Here is a 22,843-nt window from a genome sequence, read left to right as displayed (position 1 = left end):
ACAGTTTTAGAAGAGAAGAATAATTTTCTTATTATTAATTACTTATTGTTATGTTCAATACATGGACCTAGAGTCTAAACATACCCGAAACTAATGTAGATATGCTCTACGTGAAAGAACTTCCGCCATGGATGTGTTGCGTCAAAACTTTCGCCTTTTGCCAGCAAGAAATTTGTAAACTCCTGACCATTAGGGAAACATTTTATACTTTCTTCCAAGATGTCAAGACACAGAATTGTCCGTAGTATGAACTATGAAGATGGTGAGTGTGTTTTTTGAAGAGAAGAACAGCCTCTACTCGGACACAATGCGCCATTCATTATTTGAAACAGCATAAGGATCCTCCGTCTTGCTTGTTCCTCACTAATATTTTTATAGGCGCGCTCATTCATACAATAGCTTGCACATGCCAACTCCACTCACCCACCTGTCTCTCTCACTCGCGCAAAATGCGCCCGTGTCATTTGGGCTGTTAGTCCTTGTCTCCTTTCTCGTTTTTTCATTTTTTATTTTTCTCACGGTGAAGAACACATGAACAAAACCATGGGTGCTAAACTGGTCCTAACCCTTTTGATAGTACAAGCCTTCACCCCATCCAGTTTTGTCGAGTCAGGAAGATGCAAGCACTGATGACCTCCACCCAGCATAATTGTTGGGTTGAATAAGTGAAAAAGGACAGTGGGGCTGCTTTTATAGATGGTGAATGGGCACTGTGTTGCTGGTGTGAATCGTTGGCTATTAGTAAAAGTGTGAGCATTGCACCCAAACCCAGATGACTTTATGGATAGGACTCCTAGATTTATGTGTGCCATTGAGTAGCATATTTTTCCACAAATAAAGTAGAATTAACCAATGTAAATGATGCTGCCAGATTTGGCATTCGTTCATGTGCTATCAGAGCAATTTTGTTACCACCATTGCATTTCTATCACCAAGCTCATCCATGGATAGTCTGGGTTTTTAAATAGTTTTCTAAGTATACCAAGTATGGATCCACAGCATATGGAAATTAAAGGTGCCTGTAAGTTTGAAAGCTTTCAACAAGTGTTATAATGGAAGGATACAGAAAAGGTGATATTGAGACTTTTTCAAACAGACCTGCTGGTAAAAATTAGACACATGAAAATATATTTCACACAGAACTTTTTGCAGCATTGTGCAGTAGACAGACTACATTTTCAAAGTAAAAGCATATTCTGTCACTTTTTCAAAAGAGGATGACAAGGGTAACAAATAAAGAGCTTAGTAAATATTAAAACTTTCTTTTATGAAAAACTAGCTAATATTGTGAATTTGTCATTTTTTCTGTTCTTGTTATATTTTTAATTCTCATATTTGAATGTATGCACATGTACATAGACAAACACATGTGCATGAACATGATATATTTGCTCATGGTCTGGGAAGAGTGTTAGCATTGAAATGGTGATTTCTTTCTTCCCCAGAGCGGTATGAGGATGATGAGTATGACATGGGGCATTCATATGAGGACAGATACTGTGTGTCACCATCAACAGGTACTGTCTACCTATCTTAGACCACTAGAGATCTAATGTCATGAGCTTTGGATAAAAGGGGTGGACCTCAACACTTCACTCTTGGGCATGGCAAATGACCTTTTCTTCACTGCCAGATTTGCGTCATCTGCTTGGAAGAGACTTGGTGCATCAGTTGAAAAAACAAAGTTTCAGATGATAACGTTACGTAACCTGGGAGCCTTCTAGCTTTTTGTGTCTGTAGAATCTATGTTGTAGTCTTGCTGAAGCATTTTTGTTTCAGCAGATAATAGAATAGTGCAAACATGCGGCCCGCACAAAGGACACTGTACATGTGTGTGGCCCTCATGACAACACAGATGTGACCTATGCAGCCTCTGACACTATTTGACATGCCTGGAATAGTGAATATTAGCAATCTGTAATACATTGTCCTTTGGTGCTGTTGATTTAAGGAAAAAACACAATGAGCTGTGTTTCTGTCCACCCTAAGCAAATTAAAAAAATTTTCAGTGTCATTTCACTAAATATTCATTCTATGCTATTTCCTATTATTTAATTTGTGAACACATAGCATTCTATTACCTTTAAATAAGTTAGTAATCAGAAAGGTAATTGATAGATTGATACAATATAGTGAATGGATTTTAAATTGCTTCATCCAGCCATTGGTTATTATGTATCGGTTCCATAATGTTATTTCTAAATACACAGTACTTACTCCGATGATGATTGTTTTTGTAGAAATCGAGGCTTGAGCTTTTATGCTGGCAACACAGTATTTTTTGCATGGAGTAAATGACTGGGGAGGCAGGGAGAGAAGATGAGAAAGAGTGAGAGAGTGTGAATGAGAAATTAGAAGGTGATTTTTTAGGGGTTCTTATAGTTCTGTCTTTGGTAGTTTTTATATTTTTATTCTTCTTCTTATCTTACACAGCTGCCCAGTTTACCTTCAATCGAGATAGAGGTGTAGATCTTTCTTCTTATATGGGGGCGGAAGAAATACCTGAGGAAAATGCTGATGACATCAGTATGGAGGCGACAACCTCACCCAAACAAGATGCAGCATCAAAAGCAGACCAGGGTACACCATAATTTTATTCCTCTTAGTGCAAAGGGCAGGACAGTGTTATTAAAATAGCAATAACACAGCTTATTTTTAAAAATCATTACCAGTAATTAGTGCATGAGTAAGCACCAACAGAATAAAGAAAGTAGAAAACACATAAAATTGATTTAAGCCTGATGACCATACAGGCTCTATCCCTGTCACTGGGACAATCATATACAGTCACCAGATTTTTAGTTCCTATGCTGCACGATCTAAACGTTCACTAAAAACATCTGTTCCATGGTCATTACTCTTTACACCAATCGACATAACTGTCAACATTTATGATTATAGTCATTCGACTAGTCCACCTGCTTGTCCTTCTCTGCAGATTTATGACACTTATTTTTTTTTCTCTGATTCCTCTTTTTGTCTTTTGTTACTTGTCTGCATTATTGTTTCTCATTCTGTCTTTCATATTCTGTTCGTCTCCTACTTAGCGCTGAGAGCATAGGCTCCTTAATGAGCATAATTAGGCGTTATGTAAATCATACATTTATTATTATATAAGCCTAAGTAATCATCTGTACTTATAAGAAGTGATAATTTTATCTGTCCAACTATTGTCTTTGCCACTTTAAGTGGAGTACACCATTTCAAATGAATAAATGTCTTAAAGTCTTAAGCTACCATCATTTAATTCTTGTCATGAAATTCACATATTCAAAACAGTTTTTTAAATAATTTGCAGCACTGCTTCACAGCTGCCTTGATGAACTGCACAATATCTTGGGTGACAGCATTTCAGAAGCTGTTCTTACAGATGCAGTTGTGCGGCACAATTATAATTTGGAGGCAGCACTCAATGAAGTTCTTAGTCATCAGGGTATGTGTAGTGTTAAGCCACAGTTGTTTGTGTGGCCAGATGGTATTAATACCTTCTACACATAAATCTACTCAGACACTTTGAGACTGTCCATGTGCAGTGAGGCATGTTGCTGACATGGCCAACCAAATGAAACTCCACTTGCCGCAACCTCTTTTTGATTCAGTGATAACAGGCCAGTAAGATGTGGTGGTGCCAGCAGATAGACATTCAATTGACACTTTATGGAGACTTGTGATTGAAGTCTTTAAGCTTTAAAAAAAAAAAGTTTTTAAGGTACAATTTTGTTTCAGCTATTATGCAGTTTGTTTTACATTGCAGATGCCCCCAAGCCTCAAAGACCACAAAGAAAAAAAAGGGACCATGCACAAGGTAATTGTCTTGGACCCTGCTTTATGTAGAATTTTTTGGTTTAAATCAGTCTTCATAGCTCACTCTTGACTTGTAAGAAATACCTTTTAAGTTAACTCTCTGGAGAGTTTATTCCTCTTTTGAATGCAGCAGTTCCTTAGAACAGAAGTCTGGAGGAGAAGTTAGATCCTAGTGAAACTGGCATTTCAGGATTGAGGGGAAAATCTAAAAGCAAGTTTGCCAGATGAACAACTAATCTTAGTTTCTTTTTCATTAACAGATACGTGGTGAGCTGTGACATAAATTACTTTTTTAGTATCTGACTAGTTGTACACATGTTTTAGTATGACTTGTGGTATCTGATTATGTGCCCTTCTTTCCCTTTTTTTTCCATGCCTTGTGCCCATGGTACCTGTGTGAAATTCCGCATGGCCTTAATGTGACTTGCTTTGTGACTCATGGCCATTGTAAGGTAAGGAGATGATAAGAGCATTGAAGCTTTGCTTCTTGAAATAGATTGTCTTGATAATCAGAAAGTACTGCCTCCAGTAACACAGAGTAGCAATAAGTTGCCCTTTGGCATTATTTTACCTGCGCATAAACCACCAGAGAAAAGTAACACATTGTCACCTTTATCAGGTGGATTCAAGGATGTGAATGAAGAACAGAAGGTTGTGCCTACGTCCTCTAGTAAAAGTTTTTTGTTAGAGAAGCAACCAGCAGTGTCAGTCAGTGCAAAGAGCTCAGCAGGTGAAAAGTCTGCTTTTTCAAGGCTGTTCAGTGACAAAAAAAGCTTGAAATTGGACTTCCATTTCAACCTGGAAACTCCAGGTCCCTCTCATACAGAGGCTTTTAGCAAGCTTGACAAGGGAAAACAGTCAGGATTGCAAGATGCAGGAGCTCATGTTTCCGGAGAGCTAAAGAAAGAAGAGCAAGACAAATCTCTTGCTAAGCTTGTGCAAATGCATTCCAGTAAGAAAGCAGGCATGAAGGATGCTACTGTCCTTAGTGACTCCAGCAACAAAGGATTCAAACCAAGCTTATCTGCCCTGATTTCCCAAAGAAGTGAAGCAGAAAATTCTTCATGTCAAATCCAGCCAGAAGCAAACTTCAGCAACACTTGTTTAAAAACTGGAGAAAAATGTCATACAACACCTTGTCGGTTAGGAGTTCTTGAACAGAAGAAGATTCTGCACTTGTGTGATTCAGCACAGATGGAAGGAGAAGACAGCGTACAAAGTGATGTTAAGTCTTCACCAGAGAGTAGACCTTCCCTCACAGATCTTGCAAGGAGACACACTGAGAGTAAAAGCTTCTTACTTCACACACAGTCTGAGGCAAAAGAAGAGAAATCTCTTGTGTCCAAGAGTTCAGATAGTGGTCTGTCCTTGGCAGCCCTAGTAAAGCAACATGGAGTTTCTCAGGCTATGGTTAGTCAACCAGATGTTGAAAATGCATCTTGTTTGCAGCTCAGATCCAAGGAATTTCCAGAGAAAGCAAAAGATCTGGATATTACAGTCTTAGGTTTAAGACTGAGAAACAGTGTTGGGTTGGTTCAAATACTCCCTGATTTGAATTCACAAGACATGTTATTTAATGAGAAGCAGGAACATAATGTGTTGTCTTTAGAATCCTGCCTGAAAAAACCACAAAAATCGCATGAAAGAGATAGCAATCTTGAAGATACTATAAACAGTCTTAAGATCAATGAACCTATTCTCTTCATACCAGAATTTGAAAATCAAAACTACGATTTTTGTAATAAGGAGTCATTTGATTGTGCGCTTGTAAAGCCTCCATCCCTCTTTGCTAAATGCCTTGGCCTTCAATGGCGGTCTGATTTTGACTGTGGGAGGAAGAAGACAAACATAAAACTGCACAGGACTGTGAAATTTAAAAGATTTCAGTTTAAATACCAGACAAGAAAGCAAGCTCCTGCTCCCAGTGTAGTCTTGCATCATATCAAACAGTTTGAATTTGAGGAGCCTTCCCCTGATGACTTAATTCAATTAAGGCAGCAAGCCGCTTTTACTCGTAGTGGCCAGCTGATGGAGGAGGGATAGTGCTAACAGATCATTGGCTTTGCAAATGCACTTGATCTCAATCCAGACACAATTCGTTCTTGGATTTGTTGTTGGGTCATATACATGATGCATGCAAATTAAAAATCAAGAACGCATCCCACTTGCAAAAGAATGAGCTGTTTCTAAATTCTAGGCTTCATGTTATCAGGCATACAAATACATTCATAACAAGCGCATGGAGAGAGAGTGTAAGTGTGCATGTGTGCACCCACACACGCTGAAAGAAGTTACTGAGGATTTTGATAACCTGTTGCTTGGGATAAATGTAGAGAGCTGATAAATCTGTCACATGGTCTGAAAGCTAGAGAATGTTTGGTTGAAAGTAACTGTGAAGTGTGGGAACTATGTGCCTGTTTTTTTTTTTTTGGGGTTTTTTTTTGCAATTCTCTTTAGAGTGTTGTATAATAAATCAGGTATGTTTGATTTTAAAATGAATTTTTAAATAAGAAAATCTGACTGTATATTTTATTACCATTAAGACAGATGCTCATTCTTGTGGTTATTGTGTCCAAAATTCATCCAGGAGTTTTATATTTATGTCAGAACATGTGCTATAGGAGTCCTGCATAGTCTGGATTGACAATGATGGGAACGCAGTATTCACCAAAAAGAAAAGTTGGTGGTTACCAAGAGCTCAGTCACAGCTCAAGTTCTTAGAGGCACAGCCATCGTTTTGCTGATGCAGACACTGCAGCTGCTGCTGTCAAGGCGTTGCACAGAATTATTCATTTGCCATGAATCTGTTTCCTGAGATTTTCAAGTCCATATGCCTTACCCTTGTGTTTTACAGTAGAACTTAGCCACTACCAATATCCCAATGACATGTCGGCAAGTTTTATATCAGACTATGCTGTCAGTGGCATGTCTTCCATATTCATCTGTTTTCTCGCTTTTGCAAGTTGCACCCCTTCTTCCTGCTGGGCCTGCTGGATCCTAACTATCAGGTTGGATCACTAAAGAAAGGGGGAATGGCTGTTCCATGGCACCTAGAAATAACATTTTTCTACTTGTTTTATTAATATAATGTATTAATATTATATTATTTAATTATTATTATATGTATAAATTAATATGATGTGCTTATATGTAAAGCACCTTGAGGTCCGGCTGATGCTGGAAAAAGGCACTACACGAATGTGCTGTTTATTTCTTTAAAGCACGTTACTGATATGATTGGGCTGACTACAACCAGAAAGTTACAGCTTTTCATCATTAGGGATATTTGCAAAGACAAGCTCATTAGTCATAGCAGCCTGGGTAGGTAAAGGTTTTCATACAAATAGAATAGTCTAGTTACTATCAGAGCAGGGATCTATGGAGTCACCATGTCTTGGGCTCAACATATGCAAAGTCTGGGCCAGCTTAGCATTTTTACTTCTTTTTTTTTTTCAAATTTTCGTATTCCCTGGTAAATCAGGTCCCTAAGGTTGTGAGTTTAGTCGCCTGGGGAAGGCTCAAGCTAATAACCTTTTGCTCCATATTGAGGCTTACAAGCTGATTAGCTGAGTTGTTACAGCATTGAAAGTGTGCTGATTTGATAAGCGAGTAGCACACCAAACTTCCCTCAGTCGAACCAGCTGACGCCATAGAGGGTTGGGGAAGGTAAGGCAGTGAGAGAGAGGAGATGGTCACCGCCCTCACTTAATTAAAGCTGGCCCCGAGAAAAGCAAGATCTCTCACTCCTCTCTGCCCAACGACCTGAAAAGGTTATGGGACAACCTTTACCTACAAACCACCTGGCGTGGGTAACTCACTTATATTTGGGAATCGTGTTGTTAAACGCTTATATCTTCTCAATTACTTTCCATTTATTCTAGAAGATGCTAACTTCTGTGTAACCATTTAAGTGTTCACTACATATATACTGAAGATTGTTATCTGTGCATTGTACATGTGAGATAAATTGTTAAATCCAAATTTTATGCAAATACTGTTTGTGCAGCTAAATATTGATTTCTTTTACCTCTCTCCTCCTTCCAAGATTTTTCTATTACACCTTATACTTTTACTGTTATATTACATGTTATTGTTTTAAAACACAATTTTAGGGCAGGGAAAAACAATGTTTTTGTGATGACCTTTAAGGTAATTTCTGATCTCGAGCCATATCTGATCGGACATGTGACTACAGTCAAGTGTTAAAATTGTTTTTATCGTCAGTGCATCTAGATTAGATTGGCGTGTTGCCTAAAAACTATTTTTCAAGAACATATAACACCCATTGTTTTTTGTAGAACACTTAGTTTTCAGTCATTGTCTGTTCAAAGTATAAGATTGCTGGGCCAATGATGGTGTGGGTCCTCACATTGTTTAGAGGCAGCAGCACTCTTCGAGTCAAAATTCTAGAGCCAGTCGAGATCTCATGCATATACATGGATGTCCCCATTTATAGTCAAGACAGTGAAGTGCACAGCTCAAAGGTGAGAGAAACCCAAAACAGCCTTGCTGTACGTCCAGTTCAGAGGTATGTTCCACAGTGTGTGTGTATACACCTACCTGCTTGCTTGCACATATTTTAAGACACTTGTACACAAAATAGATTGAAATTACCTGTTGTGGGGTTTTAATCAGCTGGGTTCTTAAATTATTGTGTTTCATAGTTTTATGATTGGCAGCGTTATTTTTTCTTAATACAGCAGTTTCTGCTGCCCCCTGTCGTGTATGCAGTCTAAAATCATGTAAATAATATTGTTCCACATTTGTAGTGTCAATTGAATTTGTAGAGCTCATTTCCCTGTGTGAAGGCAAGCTCAGTGCGCTGTTAAAATAAGCCGTATTTACTTGTTTATATATAATGTTTTGTGTTGTCAACCATGTGACATGAATCTGCTTTTGTACTTTTTAAGCTGTCACTGATATTCATTGCAGTAACCGAGATTATTTACATTTATGTAATCAAAATTCACTATTAAGTTGAACTTTCCCTTTCTTTAAAATCAGAAAGTTTGCAGAGTTGTTATTTGTTGACAGGTTGTATAACTTAATTTTTGATACTTTGGTAATAAATTTTACAGAGCTTCAAAAATGTGTGTGCTTTTGTTTTCTAAATCAGTCTTTTCCTTTCTGTTAGTCTCTCAATTTCTCATAAGTTGAAAGACAAGACTAAATTAAATTGTTACCTTTGAAAATAGAACGCATTTACTGTAGCCCTTGTTTTCCTTTTGGTCCAATTTTTATTCTAAGTAGATAATTTGGCACAGAATGTCAAAGAGCTTAAAGCCAGATCATTAAATAAATTTTGCTCTGTATTTCCTGTTGATGGTGCTCCTAAAGAACTTAATTATGAACGTGGTGCAAAAGACACACCGTTTATTGCCAACTGTGTATTTTTGAATGTTTGTGTTTAGTTTCCTCCCAACTGTACTTTTGTCTGCTGTTGTGTCCCTGAATTCTGGCCATTTGATCTGTGCCAGTCCCTCAGTATCCCAGTGGTTTTAGCTCATGGGTGCATTCTTTCATCTTAACACAATGGTGTAATATGTGAACATACTACATACCGACAGGAGTGCCTTCTCTTAACTTTGTAGGTAGTTTGACTCCAATAGCAGCTTTTATTGTCCCTACACTGGAGCTTGCTGATGGGGTGTGCAGTTGCTTTTTATTTGAGCCATGACCAATTCGCCACGAAGTTTCTTCTGTGGGATCTGGTCTGTCAATAGTCCTTTCTCTGGGCCTTTACACTTGGTGGCTCCCTTCTCTTCTCCTGGTGAGACCATAGCTGATGTCCTTCAACTGTTGGCTTGCATTGATATTGAACACATGGGGTCTGATCCCTAGCAAATTTTTTCTTTGTGCTTCATCCAGTGATGCCGAGACAGCATAATAATTTGCTGTAGGGGTTTACTCCCTTACCTTCATTTTTTTCCTGAGATTACTTACAAAGCAGTAGGGCTAGAGGGTGGGAGTACAATCAGGCCAAATAACTACCCTCACCAGATTTGGCTTGTTGCATGCAGATAGCTTTTTTGAAGTACTCATATAAGTTGGGTGGGAGATGACCAAAAATATGAGAGCAGTGCTGAGAAGGAATCACAAGTTCCCACAATAGGAGTATTCCTCCAGTCTACCCAATACATCTCAAGGATGGCAGTTGCAAGCAAATGACATTTGCATAAGGATTGCAACAGCCACAGGGATCAGGATGTGGCACATTAACATCAAATTTGCTACATCCTTTGTAGACCCATTGATCTGTACATATGTGAACTGTGCATCCGATTCAGAGAAGAGAAACCAGGCATTAGAGAACAAGTGCCTAGGAAAACTACTTTGAATCTGCAATTGAAATGCAAAACTCAACAATTTGTATGAAGCTTGTGGGCCACCAAGAAGAGGTAACAAGAGAGTGGTGCAACTGGTCTAGTTTGCCCATTAACCCTCATCAAGGGGACCATGGAACGTGGGCAACGCAGAGGTAAACAGAAAAAAAATGACATGGTCTGATCATACCATGCAAGACTTGTGTATAGCCACACAAGTCAGGCCTTAGTGATGATGGTTTATTTAGAAGGAAAGTACTTCCATCTTGTGGTGATTTTGCACTATGGGGTAAAGGGAGGAGGAGGAAACTGGAATACCTGGAGAAAACCCCCGACCCTGTGGACAGGTGTCAAGTACAGTGTCCTGAGACAAGATCTGAACCCTGAGTTTCTCACTGCAGTGGTGACAAGCAAGTGTTTTAACCACTGCACTAACTTAGTGGTGAGCCTTCATAGCCACTGCTTGTTGTTTTCTCTTCCCCATGATGGATACCATTGAACCAGCCTAACCATTTGTCAGCTGGTACCAGTCAAGAGATGAATGAATTTTGGGATAAAAGACGGTTAAAGTTATGGTGAACTTTTGACTTATTTTGATACATATTTCAGCAGGATGAGTTCTCACTGTCAGCTGTTGTTAACATAAGTTTGTCTCCTTATTCTGCAAATTGTGGCAGGCAGATTGGCTTAGCATAAACAACCGGAAAGTTTGCTTTGTCATGTGGAGAATATTTTAAACAGCGAAAAGACTGGACAGTAGGCAAACTGCTCTCTAGTGCATCCAGTCAGATGGGAAATACAGTGGGCACATATGCTCAGGGGTGCATAGATGTCTGGTCTTATGGATAAATGATTTAACATTGCATTTATGCCTGTGCCCCTTAGTAAAATGGTGGGATGGAGCAACGTTATTCTTTACAGAAGTTCTGGCTGGTAAAAACTGCAGAGATGAGAGTGCATGTGCATACCTGTTCAGGTACAGATGCACAGAATTATTGTAGAGATTTATTATCATTTGTGGATGATGGACTAAGAGATTGATTTATTGTTGTGGGTGGATGAGGGAATAATAGACTGTGTCAACAGGAGCATCAGCATTATTCTAACTTTTGTTTGTGTGTGGATATTTTTTTTAACTCTTGTTATTGAGTTTGACCAGTAAACAATCCATTCAGTAACCCTGCTCCCACTATATATGAAAAATTATCCAGTGGCTGATTTCTCAAGGGAGACATCATTTTCTTACACTAACATTTGCTGACAGAAGTGGAAGTCCATTTTAAAAACTTTCATTGTATTTAAAGCAATTTTAGTTTAAAATGTTCTAAAATTGTGTTATGTACCCTGTTTAGAGGCTTTCTTTAAAACTCTTTTAAGTACATTTAAAATCTAAATATGTTAAAAATTCAAAATGTATTGTTCAACTGGCCCCAGGATTCATAAAAAGGATTAGGATTAGTCCACTATAACTGTAAGAGATTCTTTTTGAAATTTATGTGGCCATTACATAGATTGTTATGTATTATTTCAAAGTGCCATGAACAGTGAGGTGAAGTGTGTTCACAGTTGGTAAGTGACATTTCAAAAACACATACTTGCTATAAGAATTTTTAATGGCATGTTTGTTTATTTCTATGTAGGTGTAGATGGAGTGAGGGAAGATATATCTACACAAACAAAACAGTCCAAAGGTGCTTTTGAATCATCTGGTCAAAATGGCCCGACTGTGATAACTGCATCTACAAAAAAAGAAGCACAGAAGGGCTTTGACACTAACAACAGTTTTGTAGAGAAGCCACCTTCTGATGCTGGAACTGTTGGTGTGAGTGATGCTATCTCAGTGGAGGGTTTGAATGAAGAAGTGGCAGCCCTGACTGTAGAGACAACACTGGACAAAGACAAAAACCCTGCTTTGGCAGCCATCAGCTCTTCCTCTTCGTCACGACCATCGACTCCTCACAAATTGGATCATCCCATTGGCATTCCAAAGTCTGCCTCCAGGTAACTTGAATATTGAATGTTAGTGGAAATTTAATGAATATTTAAAGACTACCAGCTGCATACACGTTTGACAAGCTAATTCTGGTCAGAGAAGATGAATCTAAGGCAATGGCCACACCTGCATTGCTTTTTGTTTAGTAGTTACTATATTGTAAAGCGTATTGATCTTTGCCAGTTTGTAGCAGAATTGTTTTTACTTGTTCTTTTACTTAGGGTTTATTGGCTTCATAATCAGCGCAATCACTTCTGGTGAGAGATCCTTTCTGAATAGACAGGGCTTTTCTCTGGCTCACAAAAGGATTGACTAATTGATTTATATGGTGTCATTTAAAAACAGTTGATTATTTAGTGATAGCATCAGCAGTGAAAATTCACAGCCTGACATACTTTATGCTGTACAGATCTAAAACTGACAGAATTGATGCCAAAGCAGAGTATGCAAAGCGCCAAGGGGACAAAGACCTTATCAACTTAGTGGTCATTGGTAAGTTTTCTTCTTATTTCTGATCAGGTTCATTTACACCAAGACACCATCTTCACTATGAAAGCTTACGATCACCTAAAAAGATGTACAATCACAAGACACAGCCCTTGCACAGTTAACTACATGGACATTGGAAAGCGAAAGAAAGGGGAGTGGGGAATTGATGTTTTACGCTGAGCTAGCAACTAAGGCTATGTCATGGCAAGGGTAGCCAGCCCTGTAAACAAATGCAACATGCAGAGAACAGATGAGAGCTGAACCCAGTACAACCAACCTTCATTGGTGGCCACCTTGCCACCCCTTAAAAGAAAGGGAAAATAATGAGCAAGAAGGGGGGTAGGGTACGACGGCAAATGTAGCAGGAGCCAACATCTTCACAATGAACATCTTACAATCCCCTTGTCCTGTTCTACCAAGCATTTTCCTTCACCCACGACGAAAAAAAAGGATGATCTTTACCCAGGAAACACTTGTCTTTTACAGGGCATGTGGATGCAGGGAAGAGCACACTGATGGGACATCTTCTGTATCAGCTGGGCTCGGTCCAGCAGCGTACCATGCACAAGTATGAGCAAGAGTCACGCAAGCTGGGCAAGAGCTCCTTCGCATTTGCATGGGTGCTTGACGAAACTGAGGAAGAGAGGTGATCACACTGTCTACTTACCTCTTCTCTAACCAGTAAATTAAAGCGTCTGCACCACCATTTTTTTCATTTCTTCAGCAAACATTTGTTCGAAGTCTTCCTGCATTGTATCATGTCTTTATGTTATTGACGGGATTCACTCTTAAACTAGTAAGTAGGTAGTATACAGAGTGAATCTATCACAAAAATTAATAAATAGCAGAATAAAGTCTGCTCCACTTCACTTGATTTAAGGCTCACAAAATTAAAAAAATTCTGTTCTGCTACAATTCATTCAATACCAAGCTTTTATTTTTCTTTGCAGGAGCAGAGGTGTTACTATGGATGTAGCACAGACGAGCTTTGTCACAGAAAAGAAGATGGTCACTTTGCTGGATGCTCCAGGCCACAAAGATTTCATTCCTAACATGATTACAGGTGACAGCAGCAACTGTCATAAACCAGCTGTGTTTATTATGGAGTTTTAAATTAATTTTTTACGATAAGAGTAAAAAAGCAAGTTTGCCTGAACTGTAGATTGAAAACTCTTATACATCTGCATAATAGTTGCCCCAGGCAGTGACCAAAGGTCAGTGGCCAGAGTTGAAATGTTTAAACAACAGTTGTTGAAGTTAGAACAGATTAAGAAAAAGAAGAGGCTGGGAGAGTGGGGCAGGAAGAAGAGTGGATGAAGAGGTGAAGTAACAACTGGAAGGAGGCAGGTGGGAAGTGGGGCTTCACAGAGGACCCTGACAATTGCATGATCAAATGTATGCATGCTAATGTTACAATAGAGATGGGAATCAGCACACACAAAAAAATACCCCCCTGAAAAAAATGAAAAAACGGCGCAGTGACTTCCTCTGTACAGTGGGGAGATTATTTTATGCTGAATTGTTACAATCTGCTGTGATCAACAGGGGCAGCCCAGGCGGATGTTGCCATTCTTGTCATCAATGCTACTCGTGGAGAGTTTGAAACGGGCTTTGAATTAGGAGGCCAGACTCGTGAACATGCTTTGCTGGCTAGATCACTGGGTATGTTTTCTGTACAGGTGAATGTGGTAGACACCCATTGTTTATAAATGCTTATGTGAGATATATTGCATACTGGATGAACGTTGTAAATTTGCCCTCCAATAGATTTCCAAAAAAAGTTATTAAATATGTTGCTAAATATGCACGAGTTAACAACATTATGTTAGCACTTTATCAATATGGGTTTGGATTTGGGAATGTCAGGGGTGGGCAATATTAAGCAGTTCTTAAGAGAATTTAAGCAGAAACTTATAGACTGTTTTGAGCAAAACTGGCGTAGCAAAATATCTAGTAGTGATCGATTTTTATTCTACAGCTCATTTAAGTCTTCTTTAGTGCTAAGTACTCAATTAACATTAAACATATTGATATTAGAAACTCACTAACAAGTTTAGGCTAGGAGTTGCAAACATAAACTGCCACAAGCAGTGTTACAGCAGCGTTGTCACTGCCTTGTTGAAATGCCCCCATTGCAGTTGTGAAGAGACTGAATTACATTTTGTCTTTGTGTGTCCAAAATACAAAGGTTTACGAATAAAAAAATTACATTAGTAATTAGTATATTACTAATAAGATCTAGAATTATCCTTCTCAGTTTCGATTATCCATTTTATTTGCAAGTAACTGTCTAAAATTAATCCAAAATGATTCCTACTTTCTGTACAAAGCACTGTAGATTAGGGAGAACAAATAACTTGCAAAATACTGATATTGATAATAACAAATTAATGTATCTTGTAATTTTAATGAAGTACAGGCACTGTATCTTTTACTTGATTCCTCAACCCCATCCCCACAAACTCCCTCAACATCGAGAGGAATAAAGGAAGTTATCATTGTAATTGTCTGTGCAGGTCATTACAAATGCTGTGTGTATCTGGTATTCATCCATGGATTGCATCTTTGTATGGTTCTGGTGGTAGCAACTTCAAGTAATTGTAAATTTAGTGAACATGTCATGAAGAACTGACAGCAGTTTTTTTTTGTTTGTTGCACTTCTTTTTTTTTTCTTATAGGTGTTAGCCAGATGATTGTTGCAGTCAATAAAATGGACACTGTGGATTGGGATCAGTTGCGATATGATGAGATTGTGAAGAAACTGCGCCAGTACCTGAAGCAAGTGGGTTTCAAAGAGGCTGACATCTCCTTCATCCCATGTAGTGGTCTGGCAGGGGAAAACTTGGCAAAGCCAGCTGAGGATCCAAAACTTACTGCTTGGTATAAGGGCTGTACATTGGTACAGCAGATAGGTATATCCAGTTTTGTTTGCTTCTGAAAATTACTTTAAACAGCATGCATGAGAATTTTGTGGCTGTTTTTTCAGCCTTTGCCTGCAGAAGCTTTATACAAGGCAAACTTAGACCTGATTTTAACTGGTTAGAGTACTTACGACTTGAAAATCAGTGGGCTCTGCCTGTCTCATATATGTGCGAACACATTGCACATGCACAAACACACACATACACCCCTCTCTTAGTTGTGCTACTGATGCTATGGCTTTATCACAGTGCTAGAAATTTTCTTTATTTCTTGTTCATAAGACCAGTTCAAGAATATGGAGAGGCCAGTGGACAAGCCATTCCGCTACAGCGTGTCCGACATTTTTAAGGGAAGTACTGGGGGATTCAGCATTGCTGGCCGCATCAGTGCGGGTTACATCAGGCCTGGTGACAAAGTGCTGGTGATGCCAGCTGGCAGCTTGGCCGGCATCAAAAGTATGTTTCTTTTTTGACTGTACCAGATGCTGACCATAGGAGAGTTACACTAGCTCTTTAACCATCAAAAAGATGTCTCCCTGACAGTGAGCTAGTACGTGCCACGTGTGCATAGCACTCCATTAGTCAGGTAAGCAATCTGCCCTCTAACAGCATAAAAGGCCAAACGCAAGGCCAACACACCAGTTTTTTTATGATTACTGTGGTGTTCACTAGCCTTTGCTCTTACCATGTGCAACCCTCACTTTGTGCTGAAAACTTGTGCTTTTGTCAAGTGATACCACCTGTACGCATTTACTCTCTACAGAGCTTTCGTTTTTTTTTTTTTGTGACAGATTTCTTTTTCTTGAGAAAAGATTTGTGTTTTTTCCAGAAGTATTGCCAGTGTTTTAGATCGTAACATTACATGCATTTTTCAACAGAATACTTGACACTGGACCGTTTTTCCTTGAGAAAAGATGTGTGTTTGTCAGTCACCAGGTGCACCAGCGAAATGCTTGTGACACCGGACTTGTGTTGCTTGTGCTATGGTTTTTACTGCTACAGAGAGTTCTGCAATTTGTTGGAATTCTTGTGACTTCGGACTTCTTTTTCCTTGAGAAAAGACTTGCCCTTGACAGCCTGTGTTGGGTGTGCCAGAAAATTTCTGTACATGTTGTCATGATTTTTGTGCTAGTCGGCTGCCAGACACACTGCCTTGGTTCCAGCTGTGCTATGGCTACAAGTCTTCAGACAACACTCCTCCACTGTATTCAGAGTGCTCAGCATATTCTTAGCCATGTGACGTCAGTACCTTTTGGTCGGAGCAGCATTGGATGCATTGCAAGTGTGGCATGAAGAGCCACCTCATGTGGGATCTAAGTCATGGGGCAAGGTACTATAGGCTGCAGATAAGACAAGGTTTTCTTTTTCTTACCCACAAGTCATGGGTCATGAGCAGTCCTGTTTCTGTTTGGAGTTTGTGTCACTGAGGTTTTTAAATGGATGTGAACATTACACGTTACTTCTTGTCTGGTGACAGGCAATAGTTCTCTAGAGTACCTAGTACCAGTCACCTTACATGTTGTGGGATGAACTTGACCTAGCTGAACAGAGTGGATCTTGCAAGAGGAATCTACAATGTTCATCCTTGACATGGATGCCAGCATAATAAGTAGGGGTGTTCACTTGCTCCTCCCTTTCTTCTGAGTCAGTGATCTGTATGAAAGACCTTAGCATCTTTCTTTAGTGGACAGATCCACAAGTGCTCTACGTTGGAATGTCATGCTTTTGGTGTGGGGGGGGACCATTATTGGTAAACTGGCTGCCTTCAGTGTTTTACCTTATAGAGCAATGCAGTTATCTTTTCTAACAGCTTAGCCTGTAGGATGTTGGTTCAGGTAATCTGGAGAACATACCTGCTACTTGTTCTTTTCTCATTACATGGAACCTGGCCTGGGCTTGATGATTATTACTCCAAAACCCATTAGACTTGGTCTTGGCTCCATTTAGTAGACTGGAAAAGTTAGTTTGGATGGTCCTGTAGTTCCTGAAGTTTATGGTTGGTGGGAAACACGTGCACAATGCTTTTGGCCTCTGAGCCTTGGTCACTCTGTTTTTAGTTGTGTTTTTGATGCCTGGTTCTCCTCCTCAGGTTTCTCGAGTGGTATGGTGGCGCAAAGGTTGGTGCCTGTCAACAATACAGTGAAGGTTGGCTGTGTTGGGTTTAGCTCTCATCTCGGGCATGCTGTTCTTTGCCTTGCATGTGGCATCTGTTTACAGAGGCTGGGTGCCTTGCTGTGACATATCCCTTCCCCCTCCCGCCCCTCCTCAGGTATCTTGGTTGCTTTTTGTGTGCGCCCAGGATGTTTTGGCATTACCTTAGGCACTAGGGCCTTACCTTCCGTTGTAACGTCTTGTCCACAATCGGCTGTTGTTCTTTTGGTTTCCTTTTTTTTTCTGTAACACTGTTGCAGCTGATCAGCAGGATACTTCCTACCTCCTCAGGTGGTTATTTATTTTCTTCCCTCAGTCTGATCTTTATTTTTTCTTATGGTCATGTCATCTGGTACAGTCAGAGAAGAAATACAATTTTGAGAGTAAATTCTCTTTCTTCAAGACTTACCAGATGACATGACACCAAGGCCCTCACAACCTCTCCACTGTTTAGGTAGAATATTGGTAAAAAAAAACAAAAACCCAAACAAACAAACTGGTATGATGACCTTGCATTTGGCCTTTTACATTGTAAGAGGGCAGCTGCTCAGCAGACAAGTGGAGTGCTTTGCACGCCTGGCACATACTAATTCACTGTCAAGGAGACAACTTTTTGATGGTTAAAGAGCTAGTGCAACCCTTTATCCCCAATGGTCATGTCATCTGGTAAGTCCTGAAGAAAGTGAATTTACTCTTGTTTTTGTGCATGCAGGTAGAGTGAGAGAGAAAGAAACAGGGCAAGGGGTGGGTGGGGATCATGAAAGAGAAAAGCTTATGAGAGGCTTATCAGTGCTCTCTGTTCATTAACATTGGGGAAAAGGGTCTTCATCTGCTTCACAGATTTAGAATTGGTTGAGAATATTTGTTTGCATGCTTTAGCTCAGCAACTGATATTACATTTATCCTCTTACCATCACTTTGAGGTTGGTTTTATTTTGCATTTAAGATAAGTACAAACAGTTCTTGTTTTAGACTAGTGGGTTATTTCACAGACCTCAATGTAATGGGATTTTTGTAAGACTGCATGGTACCATGTAAGACTGCATTGACAGGTTTTTTCCTGCGATAACTAAGCTTTTGTTTCAACCATTTTGCAGCTGTAATGATAGATGAAGTGCCAGCACAGATTGCCTTTGCTGGCGACCAGGTGACTATGGTATTGACAGGAATAGACATAATTAATGTCAACCTTGGTGAGTGGAACCTAAAGGAAGCATGATTTATCATTGGTCCTCATTAATCCTCTAATATTGTTTGTTACAAATATGTCTTTCCTAGTACAATCAGTGCATTTTTCCCACCTTTTTTTTTACATGAGCCTTGTCTATTCTTTACATTTCAACTGCTCACGAAGTAGGACACATGAATTAAACTCAAACAAGATGTTAGCTACCATCAGCTATTAAGAAGTGTAAGACTGCAAAGGTGCTTTTAAAATATTTTAATGTCTGCTTCAGCTTAGTCCTTATGATATTTCAATCTGTGATAGGTAGCATCTTATGTGATCCAACTGCTCCAGTTCGTTCTGCAACTCGTATCCGTGCCAAGATTGTCATCTTCAATCTTGAAGTTCCAATGACACGAGGGATTCCTGTGAGTTTTAAGAGTTTCTGCAGATTACCAGTATCGTTTGTATTTTAAATCTGTAAGTCTAAAGAAAGTGAAGTATCTCCCACTTTGCTAAAAGCCTCAGTTTTTAGAAACAACTTTCAGCAGTCTAGGCAGTGAATGATGATGTGAGTCTGATAATTTTCTTTGCTGTAGGTTATATATCACAGCCGAGGCATCAGTGAATGCCTGTGTAAGTTTGACAGTTTTGTTTCTGTGGTAGGTTGTATTTCACTACCAGAGCATCAATGAACCAGCTGTTATCAAACGTCTGGTGGCCCAGCTTAACAAGAGTACAGGAGAAAGTCATCAAAAATAAACCTAAGTAAGCATAGATTGTCAGTAGATGGGTAGATCTAGTACAGTTGTAGTTTTGAAAGCTATCCACAAGTGAAAAATGATGGACTAATAGATAAAATTTGTTACCATATAATGGTCACCACAGGTATTGAGTAAAGATCACTGACACTATAAGGACTCGTGGAGCTAGTGTGTCAAGATGAAAGTGGCACATATTTTTGTCTCTGTTTTGCCACTGGTCACATTTTTTTTTTTTTTTTGAAACCCAAGGATGTGCACATCAATAAAAGTGTTGGTAACTTGATTTTGTCAAGCAAGTGATTGTTTGATCTATCATATTCTCTCCCACTCCTTGAAAACAAAAGTGACATCTTGTTAGACATTATTTAGTATATTTTGTTGCAGGTGCCTGACAAAGAATAGCAGTGCAGTTGTAGAAATTGAGTTTGAACGAAGTCTTTGTCTCGAACTGTATGCTGACTATCGGGATCTTGGACGGTTTATGCTGAGGCAAGGAGGGCACACCATTGCTGCTGGACTTGTGGAAGAGGTGGGGGCTGCCAACTTATAGCATGTTTGTTTGAGTTGATGTTGCATAAATGGGTCACAAGCAGTGATGAAGATTACTGAGGCAAGTTGGGAGGTGAAAGGTCTGGAAAGGGTCAGATTCATGTGTGGCCAGTGAAATGCAACATTTTTGTTGTCCTTGAAGCCACAGCATAGAAAAGTCTTATTTTTGTCAAGATTTCTTTTCATTTGGAAGGATAGACATCCATTAGAAAGACTTTATTGTGTCAGATGATGTCATCTATAACCTTTAAAGTGTTTCTTTTTCTTGCAGATTCTTCAATCAAAGTCCCAAAAAGATGAACAGAGCTGATGGAGGTACCATCAGGCAAAATAAAGTTGAAAGTTTTGACTTATTTCACTCATGAAATCTCTTGTTGGAAGAATGTTCATAAATATTGACACACGCTGCTGTGAAAACATCAGCAGTTGGGCATGAAGGAATTGTGATAATGTTTCAGAGCAACACAGTTGTCACAGCTCGGCATGCAGTATAGTATTCAGAAACTTTCTGACAAGAATGGGCACTTCAGTCAGGATTGGTATAAGCTTGAATGCATTGCTGCATTTCCTTTTGATGACATAGTCATGTGCAGGCATTCACCTGCTATCGGAGGCATCCCATTTTTGTCTTTAAGTGTTGTGGTGAGAGGGCTTACATTTGATTTCAGAGATATATTTCAACTAAACAGATTCTTCCATAATGAACAAGAGCAAAGCTTAGATTAGATGTTGATTGGAACCACTTAATACAGGGTGCAGAACACAGAAGTAACCCACTTCCTTTGGTTGATGGAGAGTGTAGGAGTCACTGCATGCATTTTGTGCATATAGATATATAAAGCATTGTGAAACAATAGGGAGGTGGGCTCCTTCCATGTCCTTCACCCTGTGTTAGTTCCCTTGGACAGAGAAGTGAAAGTGTCAGTCCTCTTCACCTTCCCTCCCCCACTCCCAAACAGCCACATAACTGTCTGTGTTCAGGGTTACATTTGGGTGCATTCTACATTGTCAGTGTGGTCATACCATCTTTCTCTATTCTGCTGTAGGTCCCTTTTAGGTCAATCTTCTGCACTGCCCATGGGTTGAAATCCTTCAGATGTAGGGCCTGAGCTGCCATGGGGGTATATATGCATCTTTAATGAGCAAACAGTGGAAACAATGTGCAATGTGTGCTTGCTGTGTATCTTTGAGCTTGAGTTGCATTTCTCTCCACCCCTCGCTTCCCAACCAAATTTCTTGTAGTGCTAGGACTGTCCAGTGGCACAACAGTTAGGACCTGTCACCAATATAGTGAAGGCTGGCTGTCCTGGGTTCAGATCTTGTCTTGGGCACGCTATTCTTTCTCTGCATGTAGCATCTGTATGCAGGGCTGGCTGCCTTGCCCTGAAATATCCTTAGCTGTTCGCTCGGTGTTAATACATCCATTCCCCCCTCCCCTCACACACCTGTAGATCATGAGGTTACACCATTTTATTAAAATAGTCTTCACTTTCCATAAATAACTAAAGATCATTACTGAAAATGTGGGCCTCAGCAGCGTTCTGATTTTGTATGGTTTGTACATAATAGGAAGTTGGGCAACAGCAAAAAAAAATTTGCTGGAATGCAATGTTCTAAACGATTCATTGTGTATGGTGTATCTCACCCAGTGCTATGGTGGGACAATACTTCGGGTGGGAAGGATTTGCTGCATCCACCTCTGATGCATGGAAAAGATGAATTCTTTGTATGTGCTTCAGCTTGGGTAACAGCGTATTAAACTCTCTTCACGTAGGTTTTATGTGGTCAGCAAGGTTCCACAGCTCTAACTTTGGATGTAGCATGAAACATTTGTAAAGGTGTATACATTGATCTTATCAAGCAAGATGCATAATTTTAGAACACTAACAGAAGTGTTGACACGTAGTCTTTTTCAGCTCACTTGGTAAAGCAGAGTCTTGGTGAATGTTGCACGTGTAATTGTAGAGTATGTTTCAGAAAAGTGATGAGGCTTGTTATGAAGGTACACTTGTGGAATTCCTCTTTCATGATTTCTAGTCCGAAGGTATTTTTACAGATATTTGTTGAGTATGGGGAGACATGGGTTTAAGTTCCCCTCTCCCTTGAATCTGGTAAATTTCCATACGTGTTGTTGAATGTGGCCCTCTGCTCCTCGAGGAGTAACAAGGAATAAACTAAGTTGCGTAGTGTTAATTAGCATAAAGAACACACCATTTTCAGGGATGGTCTGCCATCTGCATTTGTGCCCGTTACCTGTGGTAGTCTTTTGGAATGTTGTCCATCACTGTGTCTGCTATTGATGCAATGTTCGCAAGTTTTTTTTTTAGATTGTACATCATGTACTTTTTAATTGTGGCAAGACTGATTACAGTTGATGGAGACTAGTGCTAAGATACTGACATTTGTTTTCACACCCAATGAATATGGAAGACAGAAAAACTGCTCGATGTGATACAAAAAATATCCAGGAATACTGTTGGTACTCGCTGGTTTTCAAGATAGGATTGTGCTTTTATACCTTAGAGCTGGACTGGCTCACCATAATCCATTATCAAATGGCAAGAAGCTGCCAAGTGGAATGATGTTTTATGACAGGATTCAAAAACTTTTTGTCTTGGTTGGAGCTTTACTCATGCATTCATGTCTCTGAAAGCAACTCATAAATAAAAATTGGTGGTCTCTTT

General features: G+C 39.5%; 1 protein-coding gene across 1 annotated transcript; it reads left to right on the top strand.

Annotated features, from left to right (window-relative positions):
- The first annotated feature begins 95 nt into the window (after positions 1-95).
- LOC112574454 (HBS1-like protein) lies at positions 96-22,842 on the top strand. Its single transcript, XM_025255536.1, is given in 18 exon segments — positions 96-262; positions 1,446-1,517; positions 2,434-2,580; positions 3,299-3,433; positions 3,755-3,805; positions 11,768-12,128; positions 12,530-12,612; positions 13,096-13,255; positions 13,560-13,672; positions 14,155-14,271; positions 15,288-15,521; positions 15,813-15,986; positions 18,779-18,874; positions 19,171-19,274; positions 19,513-19,593; positions 19,595-19,614; positions 19,995-20,139; positions 20,431-22,842. Coding segments are annotated over 18 exon segments (2,175 nt in total). The 5' UTR covers positions 96-219; the 3' UTR covers positions 20,470-22,842.
- The last annotated feature ends 1 nt before the right edge of the window (position 22,843 follows it).

This window comes from Pomacea canaliculata, linkage group LG10, assembly GCF_003073045.1.
Source record: "Pomacea canaliculata isolate SZHN2017 linkage group LG10, ASM307304v1, whole genome shotgun sequence".
In the NCBI taxonomy this organism is placed as follows: Eukaryota; Metazoa; Mollusca; class Gastropoda; order Architaenioglossa; family Ampullariidae; genus Pomacea; species Pomacea canaliculata.
This window is presented reverse-complemented; position numbering and strand designations above follow the sequence as displayed.